The following is a 26,715-nucleotide window of genomic DNA, read 5'->3' on the forward strand; positions in this document are numbered from 1 at the left end:
TTCTCTGCCTCCTGAGTCCTGGGTGCAGATCCAGCTTAGCTAAAGCTGGATCTTTCCAGTGTCCAGGTGCTCCCACAGCTTGTCATGGGAGGCAGGTTCTGGGCTCAGCTGGTGCCCTTCAAGCTGCATCTGAGTGGGACCAAGGGCAGCAGCTCCTGCTCTGCCCAGCCAAGGTGTAGACACTGCCTGAGCAGATTCCAGCCCAGAGCTCTGAGCAGAGCTGCCAGGCAGCCCTGGGTTCCCAGATGAGCTGGCTGAATTTGCTGGTGTTCCTGGAACTCCCTTGGGTTTTAGGTGGGGGATGATCTGACACAGAGAGGTGCTGGGAGTGCTGGTCCAGCCCCACCACAGCCCCCACAGACGGTGACTGATAGGACAGACAATGGCCAGGACCTGACAATGACCAAAGCCAAATTTCTTGTTGCACACAGGTCCCAGGTGAGGTGTGCTGGCCCCTGGAAGGAGACTCGCTCTGCACAAAGACTCTGACCATCCAGTGTGACACAGAGAAGCTTATCTCAGGATGGAGATGTACCCAGCTCAAACTGAAACACGTGTGTGTCCATGGGGCTGACCTGGCTCCCACCTCCTGGGGTGGGGGCAGCTCTGTAGGGATCTGTAGGGCTTGAAGGGTCTGTGGGACTTCTCCAGGCTGGAAAAGCAGAGTGCCAGCAGTCCACAAGTGCAGGAGTGTCTCTGGATTGCAACATCCAGAGCTGAGTGGACACAGGAGATACATGGGAGAGGCTCTGGGGGCTTCCCCCACCCCTTGCTGATAGCTCTCTGTGACCCCTTTGAAAAGGCCTGCACAGCTCTCAGTTCCCTCTCCAGGAGCAGGTCAGGGTGTGTGGGGAAGGAGAGCAGGCTGCCAGAGCCATCATACCCACAGTGCTCCAGCAGAGATGCCTGGACAGCTTTACAGAAGCTGGCAGAAAGCTCAGGGAAGCCTCAGAGAGTCTGAGGATGGGAGAGCTGGGGCTCCTCTGCATCCAACCCCACCCAATTCCTCCCCAGAATCCCTGTCAGCTCTCTGTGTCTCACAGGAGAAGAAAGCAAAGGAGAGGCAGGTACAGAGGTTCCTGTACACGCTCTGGAGCAGCAAGAAGCAGCCTGATGTCCAGAGCCTGGTGGAGCTGCTGGTGGCTGTCAGACGGTGCACGCCCCACCGGAGGAGAGCGGCTCCTCTCCTGCTGCACTGCAGGTACCTGGGCTACTCCTGCATCCATGGGCAGCCCCCCACGCTGGGAGCCCCCCAGGCTGGGAGCCCCCCAGGCTGCACAGGGCCCTGGCACAGTACCAAAAAGCCTTCCCCTCCAAGCCCTGGGGGTATGTGGCTATCGGTCCATGGGAGCCAGTGGAGCCTGGGAGGTCACAGGGCTCTGCCAGGGGCTGGGAGAAGGGCAAACAGGTCTGGGCTGGGCACAGCATGGGTGGAGCAGGCATTCCCAGGCTGAGGGGCCCTGGGGAGCTGCAGGGATGCCAGGAGCAGCCCTGATATCCTCACCTGCACACAGAGAGAGAGCAGAGCTCACGGTCCCACAGTGCCCATGGCTCCTTGGACTGGTGCCCTCATCCAGAGGGGTTCAGCTCAGCCTGGCCTGCCATCAGTGACCCCCCTTGTCCCCTGCAGTGGTGACATGAGCCAGATGGGGACACTGATCTCCCTGGACTGCCTGTTGTGCCAGATGAAAGCCGAGAGAAGTGTGGACATCTACGGCGTGACGCTGCAGCTGGCCAGGAGCTGCTGCCTCATGACCCCAACTCTGGTAGGTGGGAAGGAGAAGTGGGGTGGGCAGGGGGAAGCAGATTCTTGGTGCTGACCTGCCTGGAGCTGGCAGCATCCTGCTCACCCCTGGATGCTCCCTGCTGCCTGGGAGCCTGTCCACCCTCAGCAGGGATTTACTTCGTGCTTCCTCCCCACCCTGTGGCTCACCAGCCACTGACAGCTGAGGACACTGACTTTTCCCTGGCAAGAGTTTTCCACCTCCTCTGTTCTGAGTTCAAATCAGCTAAACTGCATGTGAGCTCACAGGAGATCAAGGCTCTCTTCCCATTGTACTCGAGGAAGGTGTCACCCCACACAAACTGCCTGCTCACCCTTGGCTCCTGGGCATGGCTGTCAGCCTGGGGACCCACAACCTGCTGGGTATCCCCTTGGCCAGAACCTTTCCTGCTGCCTGGCAGGGGAGCCAGTGCCATGTTAGCAGGTGTCCTGTGGGCTGTGGCACTGTCTGAGGGGGCTGCTCTGTGCCAGCCCAGCCTTGGCCTGACAGGCACTCGTGGCACCAATGCCCCTGGCCATGCTTCAGCTGCTGCACAGCCCTGGAAACTCCCCACAGGGCACAGCACAGCCAGGGAAGGTCTCTCCAAGGCTTCCCAGCTGCACAGCCTCCTTCAAGGAGCTAATTACATTCTTAATTAATGTGAACCATGTGCGTGGTGGGAGCCAGAGACGGGCAAGGCATCCGCTGCCCCCACCTCAGAGCTGCTTTGTGCTCCCTCGGCCCTGCAGGGACACAATTCACCCATAAAGGCACAGCAAGTGCCCATCAAACGCTGCTGTCCTGCTGAAGGGGGGCAGCAGAGGAGCTGATCCCCCTCTGAGCAGCAGGGCTGCCCTCCAGCACCCCTTTATGTCTGCCGGGGTCATCAGTGGCTGGCGTGTTGGAGGCATCACATTTTGGGGTGGGGAGCAAGGGGGAAGATGAGCCTTTGATGGATATTCATGGGCAGCTGTGGGATATTAAACAGCAGCAGCGTGCTGTGTGTCCCAGGGGATGTGCTCTTGCCTGTGGCCGGTCCCTGAGTGTGCCTGGGCTGGAGTCAGCGCTGGGCTGTCACTGCTGGTTTCACAATCGGACCTGACTGGCTGCAAACGCGCTCTGCTGACCTGGAGCCTCAGGCATTGTGTGATCCGAGGCATTCCCGGCCCTTCGGTGAGGCTCAGCCACCACAGGGAGGAGGCTCCTCGTGACTTGAGGCTCAGCCAGGGCATTAACGAGCTGCTGGGAATGCTGCTGGGGCCCCTCTGCAGCTCCTAATCCCCCCTGCCCACTGCCATGGCATTCCAACCCACACCATGTGCCTGCTGGCCTTGCCCTCAGCTCTGCCCCCAGTACAGCCCTGCTCACCTCCCTCACATCTTCCCTACTCCTGGTGGCATTTTGGGGCAGCATTTGAACCTCAGATCAAACACACAGGGGGTCTCAGAGCTCTGAGCCCACGTTTGCACCTGATGGATCAGTTTGGTGATACTAAAAAGAGACTAAGAAACAATGCAGCTGGGTGGAACCTGTTACCACTGGAGATGAATAGATCACACAGACACAGGTCGAGGTGTGGTGGAAAGAAGAGCAGAGTTTATTTTTCCTCCCAGGATTTATAGGTTTCTGACCACAGCCAGGGATTGGATGGTCAGGATAACACTTTCTCACTGCACTGGCCATGAGAGATGCCCATCACAAGACGTGGAACAGAAAGAATGTACACATATCTATGTTTACAGTTACTGTCCTGGGAAAGTCTTTAGAAAACCATGTCAGCAAGCTCAGAAGCTGAGTTTTCAGGGTGACATCACCCACACAGATTTTTCCTGTACCTCTGTGAGCCTGCGAGCACCTGCCCTGATCTGCTGTCAGCACCTGACTCTGGTACACTGGGACTACACCAAGGGAAACTCCTGCTCCAGAGGTCTCCCCTCTTGGCCCCAGGTTACTGTCAGAGCCCAGGCTCTCCAGCTCCATGCCCTGCAGCATCACTGGAGCTGCTCTTTGCTCTTGTTTTGGATGCAAACACCACAGCACATCCAAAAGCCACTGGGGCACTTGGAGGAAGCCAAATGAAATTGTTTCTCTCCAGCTTAGATGGGATATTCCTCACAGGTTCCTCCCTCCATCATGGGGGGGTGAAGAAGGGGGAACAAACATGGTATAACAGGCTTGGTTCTTCCTTTCTGACTGACACAGGACCATCACTTGGGAGAGCAAATCGTGCTCCTCTATCAGGCACTGTTCCTCAATGAGGATTTCTAAGGCACAGTGCAGGGTTAATCTGTGAGCTGGGGGTCTCTGACTGTGACCCCTCTTTCTCTCTTGCAGGACCAGTACATGCTCCTGTACTCCTGCATCCAGGACATCCTCGCTCAGAACCAGCCCTGATGCCTCCTGGCCCTTCCTGGCCCCCTTTGCTCCCCTCTGCAGGGTCCTGGACAGAGCTGGGGGCTGCTGAGGGCACAGAGCGAGCCCTGCCGTGACCTCCCTGGGCACTGTCCCCAGCGTGGGGTGAGCTGTGACACGGGGTGTCCTGGACAGATGGACAGGGTCCTGGACAGATGGACAGTGTCCTGGACAGATGGACAGTGTCCTGGACAGACAGACAGTGTCCTGCCATGGGGTGTCCTGGACAGACGGACAGTGTCCTGGACAGACAGACAGTGTCCTGGACAGACAGACAGTGTCCTGCCATGGGGTGTCCTGGACAGACGGACAGTGTCCTGCCTCAGGGTGTCCTGGACAGATGGACAGTGTCCTGCCTCGGGGTGTCCTGGACAGATGGACAGTGTCCTGCCTCAGGGTGTCCTGGACAGACAGACGGTGTCCTGCCACGGGGTGTCCTGGACAGACAGACAGTGTCCTGGACAGACAGACAATGTCCTGCCACGGGGTGTCCTGGACAGATGGACAGTGTCCTGCCACAGGGTGTCCTGGACAGACAGACAGTGTCCTGCCACGGGGTGTCCTGGACAGACAGACAGTGTCCTGGACAGACAGACAGTGTCCTGGACAGACAGACAGTGTCCTGGACAGACGGACAGTGTCCTGCCATGCACCGCTGCAGCCTCTCAGCGCAGACACAGTGGGGGCAGGACGGGATGCTCTCCACTCTCGGCCGTCTCCTGAGGTTCCTGGTGCCTGGAAGGTTCTCTGGCCCCCTCAGGACACGCTGTGGGGCCCTGTGGTGCCTCTGGGGCCCAACACGAGCACGGACACCCCGGGCTGGAGGTGCCTGTGGGCGCTGCTCTGGAGGTCTCAGAGGTGCTGAGGGACCTGGCTTGTCTGGGCTGGTGGAATGGCCTTAGGTACAAACAATAAACAGCCCTAGGAAAGTGTGTGCTTGTCAGGGGGTTTGGCTTTGAGGGGTCTGGCTGATGTGAAGGCTGCAGCATGGATGCTGTTCCCAAAAGGACAGCTGTGTCCCCTGGGCACTCATGGATGCTGTTCCCAAAAGGACAGCTGTGTCCCTTGGGCACTCCAGGTGCTCCATGGCACAGCAGCTTCTGGTCACTCTCATCCTCTCCTTCCCCTGAGGAAACACTTATGCAGTGAACATTGAGCCCACCCAGAGCTTCATGAGGACATTTTCAGATGAAGCCTAGGCTCCAAGTTGTGAACATGCCAGCTCCCCAGCACCCAGGAGCAGGACAAAGCCACCTGGTTCAGCTGACACACTGGTAAGCAGCTCCCAGTCCTGCTGCTCTGGGAACTGGGCTGTCCATGCCAGGACATGGCTGCTCTGAAGGAGGGGTGGCCATGCCCAAGCTGAAATCACAAGAATCAGCTCGGTTCACTGAGCTGCAAGTGCAGGACAGAAGGAAGAGTTAAAAAAAAGATGGTTTCACAAGTAAATTCCTCATGTAGAAAAAACTGTGTCTGGGACCCTGTTTACCCTTCTCCCCTTCAAGCAGGGTGAGGTTACAGTGCAGTCCCAAAGCAGTGACCCTGGCCCAGTGTGGCCCACACTCCTGCCCAATATTCCATGTCCTGTGGCAGCTGCCTTGGAATGGGTGAGGAGACAAACCAGGTTTGATAAGGGGCTCCCAAGACCTGTTCTAAAGAGCAGAGAGCCCCAGGTGGGTGACTGAGTTGGCCACTCATCCTCATGCCCCTGAGATTCCACTGGAAGCTTCTCCCTCTTCCAAACAAGGATCTGCATCCCAGGATGGGGCACCCAGGGCCCCTCAGCATCCCATCCCAGCAGTGGGATGAGGCCTCTTTTACAGCTGGGTATCCTTTTCTCCCTCTCCTAAATCACATTTCTCTGTCACTGCTGTCCCACACACCTCCCACCCTGCACCACCCATCCCCAGCAGCCAGCAGTGCCCAGCCAAGTGTCCTGCAGTGCCAGCAGTGCCCAGCCAAGTGTCCTGCAGTGCCAGCAGTGCCCAGCCAAGTGTCCTGCAGTGCCAGCAGTGCCCAGCCAAGTGTCCTGCCTGCTGTGCCCTGCCCAGATGTGGCACAGCTGGCGGGGAGCAGTGTCTCCCTGCACGTGGGGTACCTTCTGGACAGCAGGCAGAGCTGCTCAGTCCCCTCTGCCTCCCTGAATCCCCTGCTCTGCTCCCAGCTCCAAGCTGCAGCATTCCTGTGTAAAAGTTTCAAATGTAAAAGTGTTCAGTTCTGTTCTCCAGGATCGAGATTCACAAGCAGAGAGATGGGTTTTGTGTTTGGATTTGGGATGTTTATTTTCCCTTATCTATATTGCATTTTTACAGACAGTGAGCACTTCTACACACTCACCTAACAAGTTATGGTGACCTTGGGCTCTGTCCACAAGGCCTTTTAAGCATAAACCATCCAATTATCAAATGCCAACTAATTTATTTTTACTTTTAACCCAATAACCAAACACCTGTGTCCTGCAATGTGGATTCTTCCATCCAGTCACCTCATATTACCCAAAAACCCTAGAAGAAAAATGATGAAGGAAAAAGGGACAATGCTCTAAATCCCCCATGTTGTCCCTTATGCACTAATATAGCTTAAACCCTAAACTCTTAACTTCCTCACCCAGTGACTTAATTTAATTCTATCTAACTTACACATTCACATTCTCAGGTTCTCCACTTAGTTTTAGGAGCTTTCTCCATGGTCTCAGGTTAAACTCAGTGTCCTCTCAAGTGTGTGAGGCACAGATAAAGGGATATTTTCTGTGCCTCTGACTCCACCATGCCCTGTCACCCACAGCTGGTGGCACAGAGCTGCCAGGGGCGCTGGCCCTGAGATATAAGCAAAGAAATTAAAGCCAAAGTGAGGGAGGCACGGTGCTGTCCACAGAGCTTCCAAAAGCCCAGGAGAGAGCGATCCCTTGGCCCTCACATCTGGCTGAAACAGCAGCGTGGTGTTCCCAGCAGCCAAGGTGCACCTGCAGACACCTGCAGCTAAAGCACAGCTCCGCCAGCAGCCGTGGTGGGAGCTGCTCATCTCCAGGACAGGGATTTGTCACCCAGAGTGGCCAGCAGGTTTTTCCCAGTGAGAATGTGCTGGCTGTGACAGGCACAGTGTGTGTCTGTGGCACAGCCTCTGCTCCGTGCTCCATGCCCCGCCTGACAGGAGGCCAAGCTGGTGAGGATGATGAATTTATGACCTCCCACCCACTGCTGCTGTGCAGTCTGGAGCCACAGATGCTTACAGAGGGTGTTGTGGGAGCTGTGGTTTGGATGAATAATTTTCCAGCCCTGCAGCTCAAGAGCCATGAAACCCAGAGGGGGAGAGAAAGACAAGAGAACACTGAAACAAAACAAGCCTCTGGCTTGGGCTGCCCAGCGAGTTCTGGGCCATGCCATGTTGTTCCTCATGTTTCTCCTGCTCCAGATGAGCAGCATCCAGCCAGTGCCCTCCTCCATCAGCCCCAGTGCAGAGGCCAAAACATGGGAGATGAGCAAGATCTTGCCTGTTTGGAGCCTCCTTCCTGCTCCTCTTTCCATGGGTGCCACAGCAGGGACAGGCTGGGCTTCTATTGCCCAGTGATGGGAGACAGGGACACCACCCCTCAGAGCTGGGGATGCACAGCCATGGGAGCCTGCCAGTGGCTGCTGGAGCACCACAGCCCCTTGATCCCAGCCTCTCCAGCACTGAACCTCTGCCCCAGGCTCCTCCCTGGCCCGAGCTCTCCCCAGGACACAGAGTCCAGCTGCTCCACAGCACTGTAATGGGCCCCTGCTCCCACCACAGGGAGCCTGTTCCACCCTGACACGTCTCCAGCTGGACACCTCCATGAAGCTGGCACCAGTCATGGCAGGGAACTCCCACTGCCCACCATCTCTTCCACCTGAGCTGTACCAGGCCAGGAGCAGCAGGATTGCAGCCAGATGCCCTCAGGATCTCCAGCATCCTCCACCATCTCTTCCACCTGAGCTGTACCAGGCCAGGAGCAGCAGGATTGCAGCCAGATGCCCCCAGGATCTCCAGCATCCTCCACCATCAGCTGCTGTTGTTGGCCACCTCCTGGTGAGAAGTGCTGGGGCCAGGTCTGAACTGGAAGGGGAATCCACAGAATCACAGGGTTGGAAGGAACCTCTGGAGATCATCCAGTCCAACCCCCCTGCCAGGGCAGGATTACCTGGAGCAGTGACACAGGAACACGTCCAGGTGGGTTTTGAACGTCTCCAAAGGGAGAATCCAGGACCTCCCTGGGAAAATGTTCCAGTGCTCTGCCACCCTAAATGTGAAGAATTTCTTCCTCGTGTTGAGGTGAAATTTCTTGTGTTTTAGTTTATTCCTCCAGGGACAGGTGAGTAGGACAGGAGCTGAGGGCCCCTTCTCAACACCCCTCTTGCACATGCAAGGCTTGCTGTGGCTGTGGCTCCCTGACCCAGCTGAGGTGCTCCAAAATAAAGGTCTTCAAGCACGTAGGACACTGGACCAGGGTTCCAGTCCACCTAACAGGTCTCTTACCTAGCTCTGCACCTCTGTTCCTCTTCTCTGCAGGGCATGGAGCCACAGCTCTGCCCCTCTTTGCAAGCAGTGCCTCAGAGCAAGGGGCTGCAGTGAAGCTGAGGATTGTGCAGCTCTGTGCCCTGGACATCAGGCTGGACCCATCCTTCTCCATGAGACTTCACAGGCACTGTCAGGAAACATGGACACTGTCCCTGTCCTCCCCCTGCCCCAGCTGGTGCCACACGCTGGGCACTGCGACCTCCTGCTCTTTTGTGAGTGTTTGCTGTGTTTTGGAAAGCCCCTGGGAGTCCTTGCTGGGCCCAGGCTCACACAGAGCCTGACTGTGCTGCTCCAGCCTTTGGAGGGCCCTGATGGGAGCAGGAACATTTGCCTCTGGCCTTGGATGGCTCTGCAGGGCATGGCTGGGCTCACAGACACACCCAGGATCCTGCTCCATCTCTGCTGGCTTGGATCACAACCTGTTCCACCCAGGAGCCAAAGGATCAGCCTCCAGAGGAGCCAGGGATGAAGAGTCTGAGGAGCATCACTCTCAGAGATCATGTCCCAGCAGTGAGTGTCCCCTCACAGAGATGCCAGGTGAGGGGGATGAGTGAATGCCACAGCACACATGGGCTGGTTCTGGTGATGTTTATTTTGTCTCTGGTGCCCCTGTGCCCTGTGATCCTGCCTAAGGCTCTCTGCATCCTCTCCTGTCCCTGAAAGCCCTTCTGGAGGACAGGACTCACTGCTGTCCTCCCCAGGCTCCTCCTGGAGCCTCAGCAGTGAAACTCAGCTGGCACCATCCTCATCTGCAGTGTGGACTGGGTGTCCTTGGACACCAACAGCCAAACTGGGATCCCACTGGGTTGATCCTTTAAAATCTGGAAGGAAATAAATGAGGGCAAAAGCAGTTGTCCCATGGGAGGAGGGCAGGAGATTCATTTGTGGTTTGTTCTGGGGGCTGTGTCAGGAGGATGGTTCTGGAGGGTGGAAACAAACAGCCTCCAGCACTTTGACTCGGCTGCCATCACCAGTTTTCCAGCTCGGGAAGGACCTCAGCTGGATGTCCAGGGCACTGGCATCACCTTTGAGGAGCAGCTCACCCTCTCCACTCTGCTGAGTGACAAAGTCAAGGCCCACAGGCTGTAGCAGCAGGACCCCAGAGGTCTGGTGGCTCTGCAGAGGGGACAGCAGTGCTGAGGTGTCACTGCAGCCCTGCCCCAGCCACAGCAACTCTGCCACCAGCTCCAGAAAACCTTGCCAGGCCAAATCCTGTTTGGAATCTCATTTCTGGCCCACGGAGAGGATCTGGCCAGTGCTGGTCCATGAAGTCCTGGCTCTCCTGAGGTGCAAGGCCAGACCCCTTGGAGGATGTGCTGCTGTGAGGAGCCCACTGCCACCACCCCCAGCCCCTCTGTGCCCCTGGCCAGCTCAGGCCATGGCTGCACTTGCAGCTCACAAGAACAGGACCTTGTTCTCCACTTAGGTTGTATTCTAAATTTCCCCAATTTTTCCCTAAAATTTCCCTAATTTTCCCTAATTTTTAATTTTTGTCACCTGCCACTGGGAGGTGACAGGTGACAAAAAATAATATATATTTAAAAACATTTTAAAATTCTGCATGGATTAATCCATTAACAGATTCACCATAACTACCCAGAAATTCCAGTGGTACTATACAGTGTTATTCAGCATTTTCAAATTTCTATTATTCTCTTATAAGTTGCCAATAAAAATGAAGGTGTGTTAGAGTTGCACAGAGGAGCATGCTTTCTAAATAATAATTTAATAATAAATTATTTAGAATAATTTTATTCTAATTAAATAGTTTAATATTTAATCATTATTTAATAATTAAATATTCTAAATATTTAGAAATTATTTAGAATAATTTCTAAAATCAAATTGCAGTTGAATTGTAAGGCCTGAGTTTTGTGATTGTTAAAGATGCATTGGTTCTCTGAGGATGTTTTAGCAGTTCCTGGGTGGTTTTGATGAAAGTCTCATCAAAGTGTGTTGCAGGCTGAGAAATTTTCTCAGGTGAGTAGAAAGAAGATTACACGGAGGCAAAATAGAAGCATCTTCCTGCACACCATAAAATAATTCAATCGTTTGTGAAATGCTCAGGAATTGCAGCCAAATCCTGTTTTTGTTTGGTGCCAGGAGTCTCGCTCCATCCCTTGGGAGCAAGAGGAGGATGCTCTGCAGGGAGGGAGCGCGGCTGTGATCCTCACCCTGCTCCTGCAGCCACCGCTAGAGGACAACACACAAACACGGCTGAGCTGCAGGGGAACATCTGCAGCTCCTGCAGCTCCTGCAGCTCCTGTTCCTGCAGCTCCTGCAGCTCCTGCAGCTCCTGCTCCTGCAGCTCCTGCAGCTCCTGCAGCTCCTGATCCTGCAGCTCCTGATCCTGCAGGGAAACATCTGCAGCTCCTGCAGCTCCTGCAGCTCCTGATCCTGCAGGGAAACATCTGCAGCTCCTGCAGCTCCTGATCCTGCAGCTCCTGATCCTGCAGCTCCTGCAGCTCCTGATCCTGCAGCTCCTGATCCTGCAGCTCCTGCAGCTCCTATTCCTGCAGCTCCTGCAGCTCCTGCAGCTCCTGCAGCTCCTGCAGCTCCTGATCCTGCAGGGAAACATCTGCAGCTCCTGCAGCTCCTGCAGCTCCTGCTCCTGCAGCTCCTGCAGCTCCTGCAGTTCCTATTCCTGCAGCTCCTGCAGCTCCTGCAGCTCCTGTTCCTGCATCTCCTGCATCTCCTGCATCTCCTGTTCCTGCAGCTCCTGGATGGCACTAATGGCACAGCCCACACCGCTCCCACCGAGCTGCAGGTTCAGTCAGAGAGGGCTGAAAATGGCACTTCCACCCCTGAGGGACTCAGAAATTCCAGGTTTACCATGGAAGCATCGAAGCTCTCTGGTCCAAGCAGCTTGGTGTCAGACTCTTGGCTGTGCCAGGAGCCGGGTGACACGCTGGAATAGGTGACACTTTGAATGTTGGCAGCTGTTATAAGATCTCAAAGAAATAAGAGATGGGTATGAACCACCACAGCTGGCCTGGAGTAAAAATCAAACAGAGAAGTCAACGTGAGGCACATGGAGAAAAGCTCTCCAACGTCAGGACATGCTGCTCCACAAAAATGTGACAATTTCAGTCAGTACCTTCCTGAGGGAATCTCCCTGCTTCAGCTGAATGATTGTTTACAGGAGGAACCTCTCCAGTGTGGCTTTTTGCAAGAACTGTATTAACAGTGTGATCAGCCCTGGGCTCCTGAGGAATCATCAGGAGGTGGTGATGTGGTTGGTGTTGGCTGCTGAGGCTGGAGGGAGAGGAGCAGGGATCACAGATGAGAGCTGCTGCAGCCAGGAGTGACAGGACTGACACTTTCTCCAGGCTGACTTCAAATTCCTGGCTGCTGTCAGAGCATGTCCAGCCATCCCAGGCCCTGCTAACATCCCATGGCAGAGCTTGGTGAGGAACCTCATCCCTCTGAGGAGGGCTCCCTGCCTCCCCACCAAGCAGTGTTTTACATTTGGACCTGTCAGAAGACACTGCAAATGTTTCATTAATGACAGCTCTGTTCATGATGGAAGCAGCTTAATTCCAATTAAACCAGTTCGTGCTCCCAGACCAAAATCCTCTTGCTCCTCTGCACTTGGTGGTGATCTTTCCAATGACTGCAGCAGTCACAGCGAGTCCTGTGGGATCTGAATGCACTTTGCAAGAGAAATAGTTTCAGATCCAGCATCACCCCAGCCAGGAGCCCTCAGGCAGAGTCTGTGCATCAGCCCCAAAGCCTGAGCTCCATCCTGAGATAATTGGATATCAATCAGGAGACTCCAGAAGGAAAGGCCCATTCAGAGGAAGCAGGGCTGTGAATTCATCTCTCAGTCTGTGCCTTGGCCACGTGGCACTTTGCCACAGCATGGCTACAGTGGGAGAGGTGAATTCTCGGCTGTGCTTCACAGCCACCCAAACCTGGGCCCTTTTTCCTCTGCCTCATTCACCTCCTCCATTCATGGGTGTGAGGGAGGCAGAGTGAGGAACAAACCAGGAGTTCAGATCCACCTAAAGGCCCATGAACAGCTGTCTGTCTTCGGTGTGAGCCCCGTGTCCAGCTGCTGTCCCTGTTACAGACATGCTGGGCTCTGTAGGGACTTGCTGTGGTTCAGGCTGTGGGGTCAGGCTCACCCCTGTCCCTCAAACCAGGGGATGACAGCAGTGACCCCATCTGAGGGCATCACAGCAGCCCTGGGCAGCCAGTGGCTGTCATGGGTGAGGACACGGAGCTGTCCTTTGCAGCTTTACAGGTTCCAGGACACCACAAGGCCCTGGGTTGGCAGTCCCCCCTGCTAAGCCACCCCATGACACAGGTCCAGGTGAAATGGCTTCAAACCCCCACCCAATGGATTATTCCTCTACTTTGGCCACTTCACCCAGGGTTAGAAAGAGCTCTTGGAGCAGCCCAGCCCCTGCTCCTGGCATCAGTGCTGGGCAGCTCCTGCAGACACAGCTCACACAAGCCCTTGATCTGGGCAAAGCTAACAGGAGCACCGTGTCCCACCACGGAGAGTGGCTGTGTGACACCTCTGCTCCATCCCCTGCATCCCCCCAGCCCCTGCCTGCTGCAAGGAGAGAGCAACAGCGCTGCTGGAGAGCGAGGGCTGGAGCTCAGGACAGACAGACAGACAGACAGACAGACAGCCTTGGGCATGGTCACTCCCAGCAAAGCCCCTGAGCTCCTCAGTCCCTTCTCCCCAGCTGCACCCTGACTTTCCAGGCACAGCTGAGTTTTGCAGGCAGCACAGACACTGAGTCCTTTATCCGGGGTTATATTTCAGCGTCCCGAAGTCTGGAGCCCTTGAAGTGCCGGCTTGGTGCTCCTGCCTCACTCCTTCCACTGCTGTGCCCTGTCGGAGCCAGCTCTGCCTTCCCCTGCCCTGCTATCTCACAAAAACACGGTTACAAAACAAGCCTGGCTCCTGGAGCTATGAACAGGTCTTTATTTGCTGAGGTTTCTTTTGGTTGGTTTTTTTTTTTCCTCCCTTTCTTCCCTTTGAATGAAATTCCTGCCAGCTCTCAGAGAGAGAGAGAGAGAGAGAGAGGGAAAGAGTAGAAAGTTTTAACTCCTCCCATTGGAGTGTCTCACGCCCCTGCCCAGCCCTTGAAACCCAATAACCAAGATCATTCAGCAATGCCTCCCCTTGCCTGGCTTCATCCTCCCCGCAGCGGGACCTGCCGGGGATCCCGAGCCGATCCCCGCAGCCGGGAGAGGATGATGAGCACCCTCCTCCTGTGGGGAATCCTCCTGGGGTGCTGTGCCCTGTGCCAGCCCGTGCCTGGGGAGCCCCCCGCAGCCCCCTGCCCACCGCAGTGCCACTGCGAGCAGGATGGCATCGTGCTCTCGGTGGATTGCTCCGAGCTGGGGCTTTCGGAGGTCCCTGCCAAGCTGAGCCCTCGCACCGCTTACCTGTAAGTACAGCCCTGGCTGCTTCTCCTGCCTCCCCCGGACCCCTCCGACAGCTGCGCCTTTCCTCCGCCTTGCAACTCAGTGCCACATATTCCCGAAATTAAATTTCCTGTGGAAATTAGAAACCGAGCAAAATAACAACAACAAAAACAAAAAAAAAGGCAGCTCTTTGGGCAGGACCTGCCGAGCTCCCCTCCTCCCTCGCCCCTCGCCAGCGCTGTTTGTGCTGCGATGTTCTGCTCGGCTCCGGGACTGCAGCGGACCGGGGGAACTCACTCGCTGGGTCGATTTTGATTGTCTGAGCACATAATGGAGTATTTTTACACAGCAATTAGCGCAAACTGCTCCGGGATCCTTCTGTCAAGCGTTTCAATAGCTGAAATAACTCAGAGCTTTGCGGGGTTTGGGTTGTGTTGGCCACCAGCAGTGTCCGAGGTGCCTTTTTAAATGAGTGTTAAAGCCTTGTAAGAGGTCTGGGGGATTGGTAACTATTGTGGTTATTTATGTATTAATTTTATTTTAAAATGTTTGATTATCTAAATGTTTCATACCCGTTCTGATGTTAATACCCCAAAGAGTTAATTGACAGAGACTGCTGAGTCCATTTCTAGCCCCAGAGGTGGTCTGGGGTGCCACCACACTGGTGATGACTGAGGATCCTGATAAACGACTGTGGAAAAATCTCAGGGTTTACCCGGGAGAGGGAACATCCCTCTCAGGGAGACAAGTTATCCCTGGGGAAGATGCTTCCCGGGTTTATCCACAGCTGTTTGGCACACGGGCTGGCAAGAATTCCCAGCTCGGAATGCAGCCAGGGCACCGCCAGGGAAATCCATCGGGCACCACCGGCAGCCCCAGACAGCGCTGGGATGTTCATGCTGTGCTCAGTGCTGGGGGAACTCGTGTGTGACAGTGACACACAGACCTGGGGTTGGTGTTCCTGTGTGTGACAGTGTCACACAGACCCTGGGGTTGGTGTTCCTGTGTGTGACAGTGTCACACAGACCCTGGGGTTGGTGTTCCTGTGTGTGACAGTGACACACAGACCGTGGGGTTGGTGTTCCTGTGTCTGACAGTGACACACAGACCCTGGGGTTGGTGTTCCTGTGAGTGACAGTGACACACAGACCCTGGGGTTGGTGTTCCTGTGTGTGACAGTGACACACAGACCCTGGGGTTGGTGTTCCTGTGTGTGACAGTGACACACAGACCCTGGGGTTGGTGTTCCTGTGTGTGACAGTGACACACAGACCCTGGGGTTGGTGTTCTGTGTGTGACAGCGACACACAGACCTGGGGTTGGTGTTCTGTGTGTGACAGTGTCACACAGTCCCTGGGGTTGGTGTTCCTGTGTGTGACAGTGACACACAGACCCTGGGGTTGGTGTTCCTGTGTGTGACAGTGTCACACAGACCCTGGGGTTGGTGTTCCTGTGTCTGACAGTGACACACAGACCCTGGGGTTGGTGTTCTCATGAGTGACAGTGACACACAGACCCTGGGGTTGGTGTTCCTGTGTGTGACAGTGACACACAGACCCTGGGGTTGGTGTTCTCATGAGTGACAGTGACACACAGACCCTGGGGTTGGTGTTCTCATGAGTGACAGTGACACACAGACCCTGGGGTTGGTGTTCCTGTGTGTGACAGTGTCACACAGACCCTGGGGTTGGTGTTCCTGTGTGTGACAGTGACACACAGACCCTGGGGTTGGTGTTCTGTGAGTGACAGTGACACACAGACCCTGGGGTTGGTGTTCCTGTGTGTGACAGTGACACACAGACCCTGGGGTTGGTGTTCTGTGTGTGACAGTGACACACAGACCCTGGGGTTGGTGTTCCTGTGTGTGACAGTGACACACAGACCCTGGGGTTGGTGTTCTGTGTGTGACAGTGACACACAGACCCTGGGGTTGGTGTTCCTGTGTGTGACAGTGACACACAGACCCTGGGGTTGGTGTTCTCATGAGTGACAGTGACACACAGACCCTGGGGTTGGTGTTCTCATGAGTGACAGTGACACACAGACCCTGGGGTTGGTGTTCCTGTGTGTGACAGTGTCACACAGACCCTGGGGTTGGTGTTCCTGTGTGTGACAGTGACACACAGACCCTGGGGTTGGTGTTCTGTGTGTGACAGTGACACACAGACCCTGGGGTTGGTGTTCCTGTGTGTGACAGTGACACACAGACCCTGGGGTTGGTGTTCTGTGTGTGACAGTGTCACACAGACCCTGGGGTTGGTGTTCCTGTGTGTGACAGTGACACACAGACCCTGGGGTTGGTGTTCTGTGTGTGACAGTGTCACACAGACCCTGGGGTTGGTGTTCTGTGTGTGACAGTGACACACAGACCCTGGGGTTGGTGTTCCTGTGTGTGACAGTGCCACACAGACCCTGGGGTTGGTGTTCTGTGTGTGACAGTGACACACAGACCCTGGGGTTGGTGTTCCTGTGTGTGACAGTGACACACAGACCCTGGGGTTGGTGTTCTGTGTGTGACAGTGACACACAGACCCTGGGGTTGGTGTTCCTGTGTGTGACAGTGACACACAGACCCTGGGGTTGGTGTTCCTGTGTGTGACAGTGACACACAGACCCTGGGGTTGGTGTTCCTGTGTGTGACAGTGACACACAGACCCTGGGGTTGGTGTTCCTGTGTCTGACAGTGACACACAGACCCTGGGGTTGGTGTTTTCATGAGTGACAGTGACACACAGACCCTGGGGTTGGTGTTCCTGTGTGTGACAGTGACACACAGACCCTGGGGTTGGTGTTCCTGTGTGTGACAGTGTCACACAGACCCTGGGGTTGGTGTTCTCATGTCTGACAGTGACACACAGACCCTGGGGTTGGTGTTCTGTGTGTGACAGTGACACACAGACCCTGGGGTTGGTGTTCTGTGTGTGACAGTGACACACAGACCCTGGGGTTGGTGTTCTCATGTATGACAGTGACACACAGACCCTGGGGTTGGTGTTCTCATGTATGACAGTGACACACAGACCCTGGGGTTGGTGTTCTCATGTATGACAGTGACACACAGACCCTGGGGTTGGTGTTCCTGTGTGTGACAGTGACACACAGACCCTGGGGTTGGTGTTCTCATGAGTGACAGTGACACACAGACCCTGGGGTTGGTGTTCTCATGTCTGACAGTGTCACACACAGACCCTGGGGTTGGTGTTCTCATGTGTGACAGTGACACACAGACCCTGGGGTTGGTGTTCCTGTGTGTGACAGTGACACACAGACCCTGGGGTTGGTGTTCCTGTGAGTGACAGTGACACACAGACCCTGGGGTTGGTGTTCCTGTGAGTGACAGTGACACACAGACCCTGGGGTTGGTGTTCTCATGTCTGACAGTGTCACACACAGACCCTGGGGTTGGTGTTCTCATGTGTGACAGTGACACACAGACCCTGGGGTTGGTGTTCTCATGAGTGACAGTGACACACAGACCCTGGGGTTGGTGTTCTCATGTGTGACAGTGACACACAGACCCTGGGGTTGGTGTTCTCATGTCTGACAGTGACACACAGACCCTGGGGTTGGTGTTCCTGTGTGTGACAGTGACACACAGACCCTGGGGTTGGTGTTCTCATGAGTGACAGTGACACACAGACCCTGGGGTTGGTGTTCTCATGAGTGACAGTGACACACAGACCCTGGGGTTGGTGTTCCTGTGTCTGACAGTGACACACAGACCCTGGGGTTGGTGTTCCTGTGTGTGACAGTGACACACAGACCCTGGGGTTGGTGTTCTGTGTGTGACAGTGACACACAGACCCTGGGGTTGGTGTTCTCATGTCTGACAGTGACACACAGACCGTGGGGTTGGTGTTCTGTGAGTGACAGTGACACACAGACCCTGGGGTTGGTGTTCTCATGTCTGGCAGTGACACACAGACCCTGGGGTTGGTGTTCTCATGTCTGACAGTGACACACAGACCCTGGGGTTGGTGTTCTCATGAGTGACAGTGACACACAGACCCTGGGGTTGGTGTTCCTGTGTGTGACAGTGACACACAGACCCTGGGGTTGGTGTTCTCATGAGTGACAGTGACACACAGACCCTGGGATTGGTGTTCCTGTGTGTGACAGTGACACACAGACCCTGGGGTTGGTGTTCCTGTGAGTGACAGTGTCACACAGACCCTGGGGTTGGTGTTCCTGTGTGTGACAGTGACACACAGACCCTGGAGTTGGTGTTCTGTGTGTGACAGTGTCACACAGACCCTGGGGTTGGTGTTCCTGTGTGTGACAGTGACACACAGACCCTGGGGTTGGTGTTCTCATGTGTGACAGTGACACACAGACCTGGGGTTGGTGTTCCTGTGTGTGACAGTGACACACAGACCCTGGGGTTGGTGTTCTCATGTCTGACAGTGTCACACAGACCCTGGGGTTGGTGTTCCTGTGTCACACAGTGTCACACAGACCCTGGGGTTGGTGTTCTCATGTCTGACAGTGACACACAGACCCTGGGGTTGGTGTTCCTGTGAGTGACAGTGACACACAGACCCTGGGGTTGGTGTTCCTGTGTGTGACAGTGTCACACAGACCCTGGGGTTGGTGTTCTCATGAGTGACAGTGACACACAGACCCTGGGGTTGGTGTTCCTGTGTGTGACAGTGACACACAGACCCTGGGGTTGGTGTTCTCATGAGTGACAGTGACACACAGACCCTGGGGTTGGTGTTCCTGTGTGTGACAGTGACACACAGACCCTGGGGCTGGTGTTCCTGTGTGTGACAGTGACACACAGACCCTGGGGTTGGTGTTCCTGTGTGTGACAGTGACACACAGACCCTGGGGTTGGTGTTCCTGTGTGTGACAGTGACACACAGACCCTGGGGTTGGTGTTCTCATGACTGACAGTGACACACAGACCCTGGGGTTGGTGTTCCTGTGTGTGACAGTGACACACAGACCCTGGGGTTGGTGTTCCTGTGTGTGACAGTGACACACAGACCCTGGGGTTGGTGTTCCTGTGTCACACAGTGTCACACAGACCCTGGGGTTGGTGTTCTCATGTCTGACAGTGACACACAGACCCTGAGGTTGGTGTTCTCATGTCTGACAGTGTCACACAGACCCTGGGGTTGTTTTTCTCTCGCCCTGGGTTGTGCTGAGCAGGTGCTCAGCTGTCGGAGCAGAGCCCCCAGAGCTGCCCAGGAGGGGTTTTGCACAGCCAGGGGAAGCTGCCACAGCTGGATGAGGGATTCTCTGCTCCTCTGCTCCTCCTGCTCGACAGAGCAGCACAGTCCTGTACCAGCCACTGGATGGCCAGAGCTGTACTGAGTTAGCTGCGAGAGAAATAAAACAGGAAAGGACGATGCTCGCTGCAGACCATGAAAGATGAGACAAATGTGTAATGCAGGCTGTAATTCCCCTGAGAGAGGGAACTACTTGTTACATGAGGTGTGAGTGATCAGAACAGTCCCTGGGGCTTGGTTTGGAACCGGCTGCCCACGAGTGAAGGTCTCAGGAAGGTGCAGGAGAATGCAGAACATTGCAGCACTGATGTTTCTGTGGGGACAGGGGCAGCCCCATCGGGCACCCTCCTGTCCCTGAGGTGTCACAGGATGGGGCAGCAGCTGCAGGTCATCCCCACGAACCCAGGAACATTTCTCTGTTCCCGGAGCTCAGTGCAGTGTTCACCATGGCCACGGTGTTTGGAGCAGGGACACAGAGCCCTGGGACACGGGTCCCTGTGGGTCCCAGCGGGTGGATGCTTGGAGCTGCTGCCGAGCAGAGCAGAGCCCTGGATTTCACCGGGATTGGAACCTCGGGACAGCCCTGGAGCTCCCAGCACTTCGGGATGGTCCTGGTGCGGTCACTGGTCCCGGCCCCGCTCCCCGTGAGCTGTTACCGACCCCGGTCCCGGTGTCTGCATCAGCCTCGCTCCCCGTGTCTGTCCCACCCTGTCCCGGTGTCTGTCCCACCCTGGTCCCCGTGTCTGTCCCACCCTGCTCCCGGTGTCTGTCCCACCCCGGTCCCCGTGTCTGTCCCATCCCGGTCCCCGTGTCTGTCCCACCCCTGTCCCCGTGTCTGTCCCACCTCTGTCCCCGTGTCTGTCCCACCCTGGTCCCCGTGTCTGTCCCACCCTGTCCCCGTGTCTGTCCCACCCCTGTCCCCGTGTCTGTCCCACCCCTGTCCCCGTGTCTGTCCCACCCCGCTCCCCGTGTCTGTCCCACCCCTGTCCCGGTGTCTGTCCCACCCCGCTCCCCGTGTCTGTCCCACCCCGGTCCCCGTGTCTGTCCCATCCTGGTCCCCGTGTCTGTCCCACCCCTGTCCCGGTGTCTGTCCCACCCCTGTCCCCGTCTGTCCCACCCCTGTCCCCGTGTCTGTCCCACCCCTGTCCCCGTGTCTGTCCCACCCTGTCCCGGTGTCTGTCCCACCCTGTCCCCGTGTCTGTCCCACCCTGGTCCCCGTGTCTGTCCCACCCCGGTCCCCGTGTCTGTTCCACCCCTGTCCCGGTGTCTGTCCCACCCCGTCCCCGTGTCTGTCCCACCCCCGTCCCCGTGGCTCACACGGTGGCTCCAGTGACAGTGGCTCCGGGCAGAGCCCCCTCCCAGCCCGGGGGACACAGGGGGGACCCTCCGGGTGTGCAGGGCGGGCCCGGGGGGCTTGGAGGGGGTCCCAGTTTTCCTCCCTCCCTCTTTGGCTAACACCAGCCCCGCCAGTGAGAGGACCAAACAGATCTGATGGAGGTGGAAAGTCGGGACGAGCTGGGAATGACTGGGGGAGGACTGGAGATCTGGCTTTTCTCCCTGCTCCTGTCACCACTGTTACAGCAAGTTATGTGAGGTCAGCTTCCCAGGTACAGGTGTGCAGCCAGGGCTGTTTGTCAAAGCAAATCAGCATTAATTTCATAGAAAGTATGGATATTGGAGTAGGATCTAAATTCTTCATGGAAATACAGGCTTAAGCTCCACATTCAAACACATAAAGAAATGCTGGATTACTTTGGAGAGCTCCAAGGGCTTAAGAGAGAGCCCTGGAATGGCAGCAGGAGCATGGAGCTGGCAGGCAGCTGCCTGCAAAACTTTCCAGTTTCTTTGCTCCGTGCCCTGTTGTCTCAGCAAGTCACTGGCACTGTGAAGAGCAGAGCAAAATTAAGGCTCCTCATAATCACCCTTGATTAGTGATTAATGCCTCACCACTAATGAGCTGGTGTCCATCCCCATCCTGACAGTGCTGCCTCTCCACTGAGCTTGGCTCCCTGCAAGGATCCCGTCCTTGCTCACTCCTGCACCTCTCTGACCTTGATCCTGATCCCACACATCCAAAGCCAAGTGTTTGCAGTGGAGACATCGCTGGTGAAGCTGCAGATGTGCTCAAGGAGATGGGAGAGATTTCCCCTTTAGCTGAGGTGCCGATGCCAGTCCCGTGTCCCACACCACGTCTGTCTCTCCGTGAGCATCAGAGCTGATCTGGGGCTGCAGCAGAGGTGGCTGGAGCTACTGGGGGCTCCCTGGAAAGGACAGCAGCAATCTGGGGGTGCAGGAGAGTGGAGCTGCACAGGGGAAGGTTCCTCTGCAGCAGAGACACGACTGTGCACAGGGGCTCAGAGACCACGGGAAAACAGGAAAAGCTTCTTGGTTCCCTTAGCTGTGATCCCTGGCACCACTGCACACCCTGCATGGGGGCAGCCCCACCTCAGCCTCCCCAGGGGAAATGTTGCATCCCATGGGCTGGCACTGTTCAGTCCCCAGCTGTCCCCATGGAAGATGCCCAGGGTTGGGGGCAGCCCCCTGCCCTAGGATGGCATCCTGACCCCCTCAGCCCCACGGATCTGGCCCCACAAGGGAGACAGCTGGGGGTGAATAATGCTCTCAATTTGCTAAGGCTGCTCCTCTTTCACCAAAAAAAAGGACATCACCTTGCTTGTGCCTGCCAGGGGTGTGCTGGAGAGTCTTTGTCAGCAGAGAGCACCTTGGGGTGGAAAGGGATCAGCAGCAGAGCCATGGATGGACATGGTGTGGACATGGCCAGGGAGCACACACACCCCACACCCTGCACAGCTCCACAGGGATGTGACACATCTTACAGAGCCCAGCCTGAATACATGGAAGGATTGCTCAGATATCTGAGGCTGGAAGACACTTCTGGAGGTCTCTTATCCATATTCAAACAGGTCCATCTTGTGAGGCTGGTCAGGATCTTGTCCAGTGGGTAAACCTACTGGATAATCTTAGGAGTATCTCTAAGATTCCCTCACCTTTTCCCTGTTTTTTACTGCCCTGCTTTTCCTAATATCAAATTGCAAAATCCTATGGTTCATCTTGTGCCCATTACCTTTCCTCCTTCCCCTGCACAACTCCTAGGGGACCTTGGCTCCAGCTTCTCTACCCCCTTCCAGTCAGCAGTTCAAGGGAGCAGTAACACTCCTCCATTCCTCCTTTTTTTGTGAAGATTGATCCAATCTGCCGCTGTGAGCCGTGTGTGGGGCGTGGGCAGGGTGGGGAATGGAGACACTGCAGGGGAGGAGGTGAAGGACACAAACCTGGAGGCTTCCAGCCACCAGTAGCTCCATGGCCCAAAGCTCAGCTGGAGGAGCCATCCCAAGGGTCCCACAGAGATATCAGGCAGAATCCCATCCCCAGAAGGGGCTGCAGTGCTGTTCTGTGTCCTGGGAAAGCAGCAGACACCAGGACACAGCAGAGGAGGCTGTCAGGCTGCTGCTGTCACAGCAGGATCTGCGGGGAGGGAAAAGCAGCAGGTCCTGGCTGCTCCCAGGTATCACCAAACATCTCATGAGGCTTCCCAGACAGAAAGGTTCTCGTTCCCCACGCTGCTTCCTTTGAGGAGAACGGGACCAGGAGCCCTCAGGGCTGTTCTCACCTTGCAGAGACATTTTGAGATACTGCCTGGAATTTAGCATCCCACTGGGAGCCTGGGGCCCTGCATCACCCACTCCTCTCCTCTGAACCCTCTGCAATCAGGTGCCACACAGAGCCCTGGCAGGGATGTGCAGCAAACAGAGATGCTTTGAAGCTGAGCAGACACTGCCCAGCTCACAAAATGTCCAGCATAGCACAGAGTGAGGGAAAGACACATTTTTCTTGATCTTTGCATTTTCTAAAGAGCCACAGAGCTGCAGGCAGGTGAGGCAGCAGGTTTGGAGGCTCAGTTCCTCGCTGGTGCTGAGCAGGACGAGCAGCAGTGCTGGAGGCAGCTCCCCTCAGCCCAAATCCCTCCCCAGGAGCATCATCTGCCACTTGCAGCCCCCCCGGGGTAAGAACAACCACGAGGTAACTCCCTGGGATGGGAATCACCCCAAGAGCTGCCACAGGAGCTGGGACAGCAGTGTTGGGGACAGGATGTGCCCTCTAGAAGCCTGGGCAGGCAGGACAGCTCTGGGGAGGGTGCTGGGGCTGCAGGGGTGATCCCAAGGAGTTGGGGATTCCTGCAGAGGTGACCCCTGTGTGCCTTAGGGACAGTCACACACCCTAGGGAGAAAGAGGGAGCAGCCAAAAATGCAGAGAGCACAAAAATCCCAATGCAAAGTGTAAATTAAATCCTTCCTGGGGCCAATGCTGCCCTCCTGCCCCAGGTGATTTTGCACAGACCGGTGAGACACCATCCTGTGCCTGATGCTTGCCCGGTGCCAGGGCCCATCTACAGCTTCTTCTTCATGCCATGGTCACCACAAGAGCCCCAGTGCAGCACCAGGACCCACCCAAAAACACCAAAAAGGTGCAGATTCACTCCCAAACCCTTTCACTTCTCAGGCCACAACAGAGCCCAGGGCTTCCAAATGCCTCTGCTGTCAGCTGGCCAGCACACAGGGGGATGCTCTGTGCTTGACCTTCTTTGCTGCTGGCAGACTAATAGGAAGTGCCACCCCTGCCCTGTACAGCCCAAACTCCAGAGCAAGCAGAGAAAATGGGGGTGGAGGGAGCGAGGGGTGGGTGGGAGTGCTCAGAGCAAAGCCAGAATTGCAGGACCATTAATCATAGAGCCACAGAACAGTTTGGGTTGGAAGGGACCTTAAAGATCATCTCATTCCATCTTCCACTATCCCAGGCTGCTCCAAACCCTGTCCAACCTGGCCTTGGACACTGCCAGGGATCCAGGGGCAGCTTCTCTGGGCACCTGTGCCAGGGCCTCCCCACCCTCCCAGGGAAAAATTTATTATAGATATAAATATAAATATAAATATAAATATAAATATAAATATAAATATAAATATAAATATAAATATAAATATAAATATAAATATAAATATACATATACATATACATATACATATACATATACATATACATATACATATACATATACATATACATATACATATACATATACATATACATATACATATACATATACATAGAAATACATTATAAATACATTATAAATACATTATGAATATGCTATAAATATGCTATAAATATATATATATATAATTATATTTATAATATAATTATAAATATAATCTAAAGCTTCCCCCTGTCTGTGGGAAGCCATTCTCCCTTATCCTGTCACTATCTGCCCAAATAAAAAGTTGCTCTCCCTCTTTTCTTTAAGCCCCTTTAGGCACTGGAAGGGGCTCTAAGGTGTCCCCAGAGCCTTCCCTTCTCCAGGCTGATCCCAGAGCTCTCAGCCTGCCTTAATAGTGAACTCAGTCCTAGAGCTCCCTGAGGAAGGTGTTTGGTGGGATGGTTTTCCAAGCAATATCTCACTTCATTGAAAAGGAAAAGCTTAATGAAAATGGACAGTGTTCATGGGACTGTAAATGGTAGAAATGTAGTAAAAAATTCAATCAGGAGAGATTATTTCAATGTTTTCACTTCATGGAGTCTTTCAAAAAAAAAGTTTCCATTTACATATTTTCACCTGCTGGTGTTACACTTACCCATAGACCATTTAATATTCACAGTGCAGGACTTCAAGACTATCAAAGCAAAGCATTTTGCTGTTTTTAAAACACAGTTTATTAATTTTTTTATTCTATACTGAATATTGACATGCTGGCTCTTTGTTTTAGGTTCAAGTTTCAGAAGTCTCTGAGTTTCCAATGACTTTCATGACATCTCTTCCTGCTGCTTCATCTCCCAAACCCCTTTTTTGCTCACTTTCTACTCTTGATTTCATGAGGTAGAAGCATTTTGGGTCCAGCAGTGTTCATTTGGCTTGGCTGCTGCTTCCCCAGTGTGGGAACTGTTGGGATTAATGGGATGCTCTGGAATGAAGTGGCCCATGAGGCTGCATCCCTCGAGTAAATGAGCAGAAATGTGGCCTCCTCTGCCTCGAGTCCTTCCAGGCACAGCAGGCAGTGACACAGGGCTGTGCCTGCAGGGCCAGCACAGCTCAGAGCTCCCCAGCACCTCGGTTCAAAAGGAAAGAGGCATCTCCTGCCAGGCTCTGGGAAGCAGGAGCAGGAACCTGGGTGTGAGCAGATGGCTGAGTCCTGGTGGGGCTCTTTGGGAGCGTCACAGAATCCAGGAATCCTCTGAGCTGGAAATGACCCATGAGAATCGTTGAATTGGATGGATGATGGATGGATGGATGGATGGATGGATGGATGATGGATGATGGATGGATGGATGGATGGATGGATGGATGGATGGATGATGGATGATGGATGATGGATGATGGATGATGGATGATGGATGATGGATGGATGATGGATGGATGATGGATGGATGGATGGATGATGGATGGATGGATGGATGATGGATGGATGGATGGATGATGGATGGATGATGGATGATGGATGGATGGATGATGGATGGATGATGGATGATGGATGATGGATGGATGGATGGATGATGGATGGATGGATGGATGATGGATGGATGGATGATGGATGATGGATGATGGATGATGGATGATGGATGATGGATGGATGATGGATGGATGGATGGATGGATGATGGATGGATGATGGATGGATGGATGGATGATGGATGGATGGATGATGGATGGATGGATGGATGGATGGATGGATGGATGGATGGATGATGGATGATGGATGATGGATGATGGATGATGGATGATGGATGGATGATGGATGATGGATGATGGATGGATGGATGATGGATGGATGGATGATGGATGATGGATGGATGGATGGATGGATGGATGGATGGATGGATGATGGATGGATGGATGATGGATGATGGATGGAGAGAGGGATGGAGGAAAGGATGAAGGGAGGGATGGAGAAATGGAGGGAAGGATGGAGGGAGGGATGGAGAGATGGAGGGATGGAGGGAGGGATGGATGGATGGATGGATGGAGAGATGGAGGGATGGAGGGAGGAATGGAGGGATGGAGAGATGGAGGGAGGGATGGAGGGATGGATGGATGGATGGATGGATGGATGGATGGATGGATGGATGGATGGATGGAGAGATGGAGGGATGGAGGGAGGAATAGAGGGATGGAGAGATGGAGGGAGGGATGGAGGGAGCTGCTGCTCGCCGGCCACAGGCTCTGGGCTCCAGCTCGCTCAGCCCCATCCCACTTTTCCTCTCCTGCCCTCCCCAGAGCCCAGCTCTCTCTGCAGTCCTTCCACCGCCAAGCCTCGCTCCCCCTGCGCTCCCTGCCCGCCCCCCGGGCTAAGCAATGTGCCACAGCCTCCCCTCGCT

General features: G+C 54.9%; 2 protein-coding genes across 8 annotated transcripts in view; both read left to right on the forward strand.

The window, feature by feature from the left end:
* The window catches only part of LOC131587656 (receptor-type tyrosine-protein phosphatase V-like), a 35,912-nt gene extending 30,312 nt beyond the window's left edge, over window positions 1-5,600 (forward strand). For 2 of the 7 annotated variants that reach the window (XM_058855756.1, XM_058855758.1), the window contains 4 exons: window positions 432-554; window positions 1,044-1,201; window positions 1,631-1,766; window positions 4,098-5,600. In XM_058855756.1, coding sequence (XP_058711739.1) covers window positions 432-554; window positions 1,044-1,201; window positions 1,631-1,766; window positions 4,098-4,157 — 477 coding nt within the window. In that variant the 3' untranslated portion in view covers window positions 4,158-5,600. The remainder of the gene's footprint in view (window positions 1-431; window positions 555-1,043; window positions 1,202-1,630; window positions 1,767-4,097) is intronic. The other 5 variants (XR_009279401.1, XR_009279400.1, XR_009279402.1 and 2 more) reach the window with 5 other exon arrangements.
* An 8,241-nt stretch (window positions 5,601-13,841) lies between these two features.
* The window catches only part of LGR6 (leucine rich repeat containing G protein-coupled receptor 6), a 146,745-nt gene continuing 133,871 nt past the window's right edge, over window positions 13,842-26,715 (forward strand). The window contains exon 1 of the mRNA XM_058855584.1: window positions 13,842-14,119. Within this exon, the coding sequence (XP_058711567.1) occupies window positions 13,842-14,119 (278 nt within the window). The remainder of the gene's footprint in view (window positions 14,120-26,715) is intronic.

This window comes from Poecile atricapillus, chromosome 23 (genome assembly GCF_030490865.1).
Source record: "Poecile atricapillus isolate bPoeAtr1 chromosome 23, bPoeAtr1.hap1, whole genome shotgun sequence".
NCBI lineage: Eukaryota > Metazoa > Chordata > Aves > Passeriformes > Paridae > Poecile > Poecile atricapillus.